The 9,864-nt window shown below is 35.3% G+C and overlaps 1 protein-coding gene across 4 annotated transcripts in view; it reads right to left on the bottom strand.

Moving 5' to 3' along the window:
* The window catches only part of LOC110442560 (striatin-3-like), a 33,656-nt gene that overhangs the window by 6,423 nt on the left and 17,369 nt on the right, over positions 1-9,864 (bottom strand). For 3 of the 4 annotated variants that reach the window (XM_021486222.1, XM_021486221.1, XM_021486220.1), the window contains 8 exons: positions 8,175-8,318; positions 6,284-6,441; positions 5,869-5,927; positions 4,921-5,037; positions 4,519-4,688; positions 2,724-2,891; positions 1,856-1,996; positions 1,365-1,472 (listed from right to left, as the gene is read on the bottom strand). In XM_021486222.1, the coding sequence (XP_021341897.1) occupies positions 1,365-1,472; positions 1,856-1,996; positions 2,724-2,891; positions 4,519-4,688; positions 4,921-5,037; positions 5,869-5,927; positions 6,284-6,441; positions 8,175-8,318 (1,065 nt within the window). The remainder of the gene's footprint in view (positions 1-1,364; positions 1,473-1,855; positions 1,997-2,723; positions 2,892-4,518; positions 4,689-4,920; positions 5,038-5,868; positions 5,928-6,283; positions 6,442-8,174; positions 8,319-9,864) is intronic. The other variant, XM_021486223.1, reaches the window with a different exon arrangement.

The following is a 9,864-nucleotide window of genomic DNA, read 5'->3' on the forward strand; positions in this document are numbered from 1 at the left end:
ATATAAGAGAAACCACAGAAATTGACACCAAACATTTACTAGAAATTGTAGGCTAACAATTTGACGGGCTTTTCACCGTTAGAACTGATTTAGGTTTGATCGTGGTCTTTTGCTTCTAACAATTAATAAATATTTCTGAAAATTTTCATTCTTTGAGTAAGAAAATGTTCAGTGTTTGTAGTCCATGAGTATTCAGTTTAACCAAGTATCAGGCATGAACTTGTGTAAGTCCACAGTAGCTGAGCGAGTAATGGGGGATTCCCAGAGTGTGAAAAGATGTCAGAGAAAGAATGGATTAATATAGGCAGCTAATGGGCGGTGTTGTATATGAAGGTAGTCCCTAAAGATCATATATTATATATAATAAAAAGGGATTAAATGTCCATGTGAAGGAAGTAAATATAGAAAAAATATGATTAACGACCGACTAAAAAACTAGCTGCTTTCACCCTTCACAGGGCTCTTCAGAAGAGCCCTTTGAAGGGTGAAAGCAGCTAGTTTTTTAATCGGTCGTTAATCTTATTTTTTCTATATATATATATAGGCCTTCAACTATGTACATCAAGATGATGAGTTGAGACTTGCATTTGATCTATATCGGTTGGGTTTGCCATTGTAAAGAATGGCTGACGATCCCCACCACAGTAGAAATGTAAACTATCCATATTTTTAAGATAGAGAGGGGGTAGTAATTGATGACATATTACCAGTGTGTATTAGACTTGCTCCAGTTAGGAACGTTTCTCGGCGGTAAGGTTTTGAGATCAAAGGAAATATTCAAAATGGCGAAGGATGTTAACAGTACATGTTACAGATGAACTGAATAAATCAAATTCATCGGAATAAAATTTCCCGTTGACTTCAAAAAGATTTTTTTTCAAATCTTGAAAAATAAAGAAGCTGAAAAATTGATGACCTTTGACCCAACAGCAAGGATTTTTATTTGACCTTTTTTGCATTAACATGTCATCAGAAAAAGTTGGCCTAAAAGAATATCTACAAATGATATAAATGCATGAAAACTGTTTAATGAATAGTTTTTGAGTTATGACCTTTTTAAGATTTTGATGTATGATGTGATGGCTGCCATATTGGATTTTTGACTTACTTGAAAATGTTGCAAAACAATAGGTCTGTTCACCATTAGTGCAAAGCCCTAACAAACATTAACTTATATAAGCCATTACTAAGGCATAAAACCCAAATAGATCAACAGGTGTCTAGTCCTGATATGCTTGTGGGTACAGAAATATTCTGGGTTACTTTAAATGACACCTCATATTTTGATTCAAAGATTAAAGTTTCAACACGTGGAATGTTAATGAATCAAATAAACTGTGTTTTATCAGTACAGTCACACTTACCTGTGTTATTGTCAAAGAATCTAATGTGCCTGTCTTCATGTGCAGTGATGGTGACGGGAAGTGTTGGGTGATTGACCACTTTGTTGATCTGATTACTTACTCCAGCATCTGTACCAAAGCAAAGGTCATTGTAGCAAACGTATGGGTGGAGAACTTTAAACTCTACCATAAAAACCAGTCATACATATCTTGTCATATATATATAAAAAAAATCTTCTACCAACTTCAATCAAACAATTTTCACTGATCTAAAATGTTTCTGGTTCTTTATAAAGATGTTCTGTATACTGGAAATTATTTGCAGCAGTATAATTTACCTTTCATATTGAGGGCGAACTGATTATAGCTGTTATTTTAGTACACAGCTTACACTACACAATTTTTCTACTGTGATTATTAGTGTAAAGCTTAAATGTACTAACATTTAATGTCTTCTATGAATGGGAACAACTGTATCATAGATTGACTTCTTTTGCCTATATACACTATACCTTGGTTGATCTTCGTTTCTAAAGTGAGGACTTGTTTGCCACTCTCTATATCAAATATGTACGTATTAGAGGAGGAATAGGATGCCACCATCTGACTTGGATCACAACGCACAAAGTCAACAGAGGTTGGAGCACCATCTTCTGCAAGGTGAAAAGAAAATCATATCATTAATGAAGTCATATACCATATTAAGTTACTTCAATTTTTCCTAATTCTGTATAATGTTGACCTACAATATCAAATACTATCAAATGTCCTAGACTTCATGGCCCAATAGAGACAGGTGTAACATTAGACTTGAATCTCTCCTTACAACACAGTCAATAATCAGGAGATTGTACAGCTTGGCTAAGTTTTGGCAAATGCGAATACACTTTGTACTAACTCCCCTCCCCTCTGTGAACTTGGGGAAAAGAAAAGGTTAAACTGTGTACTAACTCCCCTCCCCCTCTTCGAACTTGGGGAATAGAAAAAGTTAAACTGTGTACTAACTCCCCTCCCCTCTGTGAACTTTGGGAAAAGAAAAGGTTAAACTGTGTACTAACTCCCCTCCCCCTCTTCGAACTTGGGGAATAGAAAAAGTTAAACTGTGAACTAACTCCCCTCCCCTCTGTGAACTTTGGGAAAAGAAAAGATTAAGCTGTGTACTAACTAACCTCCTCTCTGTGAACTTGTGGAAAGGAAAAGGTAAAACTTTGTACCAACTCCCCTACCCTCTGTGAACTTGGGGAAAAGAAAAGGTTAAACTGTGCACTAACTCCCCTCTGTGAACTTTTAATTGGAGAAAAGAAAAAGTTAAACGGAACCATTGTGAAGGATTAAAGGTCCCTAAAATAACCATTTTACTTTTTTACACTTTAAACTAACCGTCATCAACTGTAAATGTGTTGAGCAGAGGTGTTTTACTCCCAGGGCTCCATAACCGAACAGTTCCATCTGCTGAACAGGACAAAAGCTGCATCTTGGAGGTATGTATTGACAGTCCCCACACAGCGTCCGTGTGGGCCTGAAGTGTGTCTGACAGCACGGTCGGCTCTGTAACAGTGGAACAACACATAAGTACAACCTGCCTACATACACACAAGAGTTTTGTAAATATTACCCGAGACCTACAAGGATTCTTGCTTCTCTATGTACAAAATCCAAATTTTTATTAGTTTTGGACAACAATGTGGATATTTTTAAAATCAATATGATAAGAAGCTTTCAGTGATTTCAATACACTGTGTCATATAGCGTGCTAGCTGTCAAAAGAATTTTAATACAGGACTTGGGGAAAAGATATATCAAAGTGTGTGCCCAATCAACAACATCACATTTAGTGCATGCACAGGAAATCTACATGTACAGTAGAACAAACAGAAGAGTGTACAAGAAAACACAAGAGGTTCACAGGGCCTGTATTGTTAACATGTTATTTAATGCTGTTGGCAAACATTTATCACATCTGTGACCTTCAAAGTATGTAAAAGTCAAACTAATTAAACAAAGTTGAAAGCAAGTAAGCTATCAATAGAGGTCATAGATTTCAAACAATTTGCCCCATGAAATTGAACCCTTCATCCCATCATGCCACAGGCCAAATATCATGACCCAAGACTTCTTGGTAATTCAAAGGAAGTTGTTTAACAGTTTTAACACACTTAACCTGTGACCTTAAAGTGAGTCAAGGTCATTTACTTGAACAAACTTTATAACCTAAAATTCCAGCAAGCTACTGGCTACACAATATAACCCTATGCCTCTTGGATTTTTAGAAGATATTAAAAAATTAATGTCAGTGGGGTGGACAGATGGACTATGGCCCATCTCGTAAGCCAAATGCAATTTGTGCCAGATAATTTAATAAAAAGGTGGAAACTTGTTGGCCCAGATATTGAGATTTCCTTCTTTTTATATGATTTTTTTTTCTTATTCTTTTTTTTTGGCCCAATTTTTAGTTTCTACTTTCATGTAACAAGTTAGAAACATTATCGAAAATAAGTCCATCAATAGCCATAAAACAATACTCTAGCCATTAACAAGGTTCTAATGCATACACTTATTTACAACACAGACAATTACACTTATTTACAACACAGACAATTACACTTATTTACAACACAGACAATTACAGTTTTTTTACTAAATAGACAAGTACACCTGACAGATCACACAAAGACAGTGACACTTAAACATGTAACACAAAATCACAGTTAACGACCTATATAATTGGATTATTAAATTTGGTGAAATAAAATCATATTTGGAGAATATTGGCATAATATCATGGTGGGCATATAATCAGGTTAAGGATTAGGAAGAACAAGGCAAAATATTACAGGGAAATCTTTAGTCCCACCAACTGGATAACAGGCAACATTCAAAATTCTTTATACAAGAGATTGTACTCGTTTGCTGTTCAAAATGTTTCAATGATGAGTTCAGACAGAAAGATTGTCAAAGGAATACAAGATTATCGTAAGAGAAGAATTATAGACAATTATGGAAAGGGAGATTAACATGGAGAGCAAACAAGGAAAACAAATTGTGGCACACTTACTGTCTACAGCATGCATAGATGGCCCGTCACCCAGCACTCTTGCCTAGCCTACAAGTGCCGGAAGGACTGCTGGGGGAAAGGAAGCTGGGCCTATGAGTTACATACCTGAACAATACTTACCAAATGAGTCGTACGGATCAATATTGGAACTTGGTATATTCCAACACCTGATAGAGGAGTCTTGGCCACCACTGAAGCACTGCTCTCCTGTGGCACTTACAGCTAGACACAGTACAGGGCCAATGTGTGCCCTGAAGGTGTAAACTGGTTCTACGTCTAGGGAAGCCGCTCTGTTAAACACAAATGTCACACATCTGTTAAACACTTTTTGTTATAAAGCTCATTAAATTAGAAGACTAACAAACATCCATTTCAGTTCAACGAGTTCAAGTAAGGACAAATTAGTATTTTGGAATGTACATTTCATAGATGAACTATTTATAAATAGCATTTGACAAGTTTCTAATAATGCTAAACATGATGTTATCAAACAACCATTTGCCTTTCTGTACATGTACTTACTTTTTGGCTGGGACTGTCTTTTGTAGATTCCATAACTTTAAAGTGTGATCTTCTGATCCCGTAATTAACACTGGTTCTACTGGGTGGAATGCTAGAGCACGCACACCATCGAAATGACTGTAAACAAAGCAGAGTACATTAGAAATCACAACACCAAAATGACTACCAAAGCGAGGGGGAATGATATTGCTGCAATGACTAACAAAGTGATGTTTAGTTATTAGAGATCTCACCATCAAAAACGGTGGAAAGCAATATTCATGAGAAATTAGACAATCAAAATCACTAACAAAGCAATTATGATTAGAAATTTCACCATGTCAATGACTAACAAAACAATGTATATTAGAAAGTATACCACAGATTGACCATAAAAAAGAAGGCAACTCATTCTTTAATGTCTATTTTTCCCATAAACATTTTATGTTTCTCAATCCAGAACCATTGGATACACCTGCAAGAAGTTGGTCAACATTTCATATTACCTGTATAGTAAAAGGTAATAACCTTCATATGATCTTATTAGACAAGTCTTTAATTATGATGTCATTTATTAGTGTTGTGTGCTTGCATCTTCCACTGTGATGTGGAGATTCATGACAATTGTTTCTATCATTGGAAACAGGAATTGTCCATATCCAAGAAAACCATGATTTTCCACAAACAAATATGAACATTATGGAAAAATGGTCATCTAACTCATGATGGCTGGTAAGCATGCTTATTTGACTCTCATTATTTCATTCTCAAATTGCTAAAGAAAATGTTTAGTTAACCTTGTGTGTTTAAAACTAATTTACTCAAGTTAGATAAACATGATAACCAACCATCACTTACATTGTATTAAGGAACTTCTTTTCTACTTTTGCAAACAAAATACCCCAAATGTATGGTAGTGTAACAGTGGCACTGTCATCTTTGAAAAGATTTGCAACAAGAACAACTTACCTTCTTAATGTGTATTTTGCATTCCATGTTTTTCTAAAAACTTCTTTTGGGGTAGAAATCTGTATCAAAAAGAAAAAGGACAACTGTTAAGACTATTATCCAAATTATATGATAATCCTCAAAATATATAAGAAACAAACCTGCTGAATGATTTTTTCAGAATGAAAGCTTTGCACACTATCAAGCACTACGGGAATGGAATGCAATCAAACAGACAGAATTAAAGTTTGACAATGACCTGACATTACAATTTAAACAGAAGTCTACTAAAACAATGACTTGCACAGCCAGAGAGTGAAAGAGCCATTGGTAGTCCCACAGTTCTACATGCCCACCACCAATGACCTTTCTTGTGTACAACTGGTATGTCGAGTGTCAATAACAATACTGTGGGAACATAATGTGATCTACTTACATTGTCATAACTTAGAGGGTCTGCGTCATTAGAGACAGTGAGACTGGCGAGCTCTCCCAGTCCCAGGGCCTCCAGGGATTCCTCCTCTGCCCCAGACCCAATGATCTGTTTCCTGTTCCCAGTATTGTTGAATGGCAGAGAACCACCCCCTTGCATACCTATAGATTGTACAATATATCAATTTTCACAAATTCTTTTATGTCTATTGCAATAATAGTTCATGTATACCAAACATTTATACCATGTACCAGAACCAATGAGCTGTTAGTTTGCTAGTAGGATATATTCTCAAATTTTGTCATATTTCAAATAAGCCAAACAAGTTAATAAATGGTAGTAACGACAAAGATGTTATTAATATCTCATCTGATACATGTTTTTTCATATGACCTCAAATTAAGTCAATCAATATTTATGAATGTAAGTCTTACCCTTCTTTAATCATGTGGTAAGCTAAGTCAACAGTATCAAACGGAGCAAATTTTATATCAACAACATTTATGCATGACACAAAATTCACATATGAAATTTACTATCACATTGTTTTCCAAAAAATGACAAAAACATTCAACAAATAATAGCAAATGAAAACAAATAACGCCTATAACAAAGCATAACTGGCTTCATGCATGTTTTAATTAACCAATGGTAACCAAACAGTAAGAAATTAATGGAGATGTATTCATGTAAGCTCCTGTGTATTACCTAGGCTTGTGACTGAAGCAGGTAGCTATATAGGTCAACAGTGTCCAGAAGCCATCACTTTCACCATTACCAAATCATCTTAATATCTCAACCCATACTCATTTTGAGTAATTCGTACATGAACTATTATTACCATGTAAAAATTGTGAATTAGACATATAAAACTCATATTCCAACACATCAAATCAACTAGCTCTTGATTTTTTTTAAGTGTCATGAATTTTTATTTGTGTATAATATAACCTAAAGGAAAACATTTTTCTAAATGAATTTGAGTTCAGTCTGTAATATTTAACTTTTAAATGGTTCTAACAAGATGACATTTTATACCATGAACTTGAATCTAAATACGAAAGTTTTTCCCAAAGAGACAAAATGTAATGAAAGATAATGGTCTCTCAGTTCCAGTACCCTACCCCATCTCAATTTGGAGAAACATCATGAATATGTCAGGTTCAAATTTGGTATAAAATCATTTTGAATATACTAATCAAGTAGTTGATTAATACATTAACTTGTTGACATCACTGTTTGACCCTTCTGTGACATCAGAAGTATACCCCAATCAATGGTGAAAGGTGGACACACTGCACGTGTGTGCTCACTGGGTTAATACTGGTTAGTTTTTCAAGTACAACATTATTTCTAAATACAAATCTACTTGCAAACAAGACCACATGGTATGTTGTCTACCTAGATCAAGACTGTAATTCATTCATGAACTTGTGACAGAAACAAGAAATCCAACTTTACTACAGGTATCAAATAATGGTGTTGCAAATTCAGAATTCCGCACCATATGGGATCGCAATAATTTATTTTTTGTTTGATCATGAAATATAAAGTTTCTCTTGATTTTTTTAAAAATATATTCAGATGAATTTATTTTTGCTAACATTCAACAAAACAATTCTCTCACAACTTACAATGTGTACTGTGTGCTATATCCATCAACAATACCTTGAATAGAAACTGCTTCGATAATCCTGAAGATAAGGTTATACTCATCCTCAAGAAAGAATACACAAATGCAAGACCAACTGCCCCACCCCATACGTTTTAGGTTTAATGTCAACATCTGTACCCTGAAAGTTCAGTAATGCCTGCAGCTGTATCCTGAACCTGTTAGCTTTAAGTTAATGTCACAAGTACATGTGGAGACTGTATATAGTGTGGTCATGCATACCCATGTCATCTATTTCTGGCATGCTATTCCCCGGCACTGAGGCGGTGGAGGGAGGCGAGCTAGCCGCGGCCCCAAGGGAGTTGGGCAGCTCTTCATCGTTGCCAAGGTTAGCAAGCATGGCCTGCAATGTTGATTTCTTAGGTCCTGTCAAAGGATGACACAGTATATGTACCCCAAGCCAAATCATTGTTGTATCAACAGATTAGAGGGAAATCCTTTATATCAATTATAGATATATGTATACAATTTTATTTACTTATTTTTACATTGGTATGGGTATACGCGTAACATCAATCATGATCCTGTTTTTTCCCACTTGCACTTCCTGTGCATATGTAACTTCCTGTATGTATGTATACCGATTATTTGAGCTCTCTTACACATGAAATTATCCACTGTAATTGAAGTTAATCTCTGAAGTTGATCTCAAACATCTCCTCTAGAACCTCAATAATTACAATAGAATAAAAACATCTTACATAGATGTCTTTTCTTTGTGTATAAGCCTTTGATTTAAGATTACCTAGGAGACATGCATTTCTGTGACAACAGAAGTCTTTAAGTTCTTGAATTCGTTATATTTTTCTTGAATTAGTGTATTGCTTTTCTGTTACGATACAATGTATTACTGTTTTGGTATTACGCATCATAACAGTTAATAAAGATAGTATATGACAAACCAAAACAATTTCACTGTACATGCAGGTTAATGAGCAATTACATTATTTACCTCACGTCAATATACAGGTTACAGCTAGTGATGGCCTTGACAACCAAACTCGCTAGTATCCCTAACTTTACACTCCTGTTGGCATGTTCTGACAATATATCAATCATAAGCATCATCTGTTGGAAATGTGCTTAGTTTTAAATGCTCTGTTAACTGCTTCCAATATGATATCCGAGGGTAGATAACTTATTATTGGTAAATGTATATGAAATGGAGACTAAAGATCCAAGCATAACAAAACATGACAGCTCATTATTTAAATATCCAACAACAGACAGACTTTGAAGGACAGGGAAAGATTTCACACAGAGGTCATCCATCACATACACACGATGTCACTGGCCTCCCTTACAATCTGACATGCACCTCCACCACATGCAGAAGTTGAACCCGGGCAACCTTAGGTTGGATAATTCCAGTGTTTGTAGGACATATCATGGTGTAGCCTTCAAATACAATGAGTGCCTTTAGTTTGCAAGAACAATCAACCAACTTATTGATCAAACAATTCATTCTGGGAAGCTGGTAAAAAGATTGAGTGTAAGCATGAAAGATGCTGGAATACAAAAGATTGAGACCAAAATAACAGAAAAGCATTAAGCACAGTTTATCAGATTGACGCTTATTTAATTGAAACAAGAGGCCCATGGGCCTTAACGGTCACCTGATATATTTATACAGCGAGTTGATTTTGTTTTTAACATGAACAGAAATATTATTCAAAGTGACAAAAAACAATAAAACCACCTTACTCAATATCTAGCATACAGATTTCAGACTAAAAAGGATTTGAAACTAGCACCTCTGATTCTTAACAAGGAAAATGAAGAAATTTTAGCACACTGACTCCTTTGAGCCCCACCCTACAGCCCTTGGGGGTAGGGCTGGCTCAAAATTTTCAAAGTATCAAACTGTCAATTCAAGGTTATAATTCCAATCAAGTTATTAACATGTAATATT

This window comes from Mizuhopecten yessoensis, unplaced genomic scaffold, assembly GCF_002113885.1.
Source record: "Mizuhopecten yessoensis strain PY_sf001 unplaced genomic scaffold, ASM211388v2 scaffold716279, whole genome shotgun sequence".
Classification (NCBI taxonomy): Eukaryota; Metazoa; Mollusca; class Bivalvia; order Pectinida; family Pectinidae; genus Mizuhopecten; species Mizuhopecten yessoensis.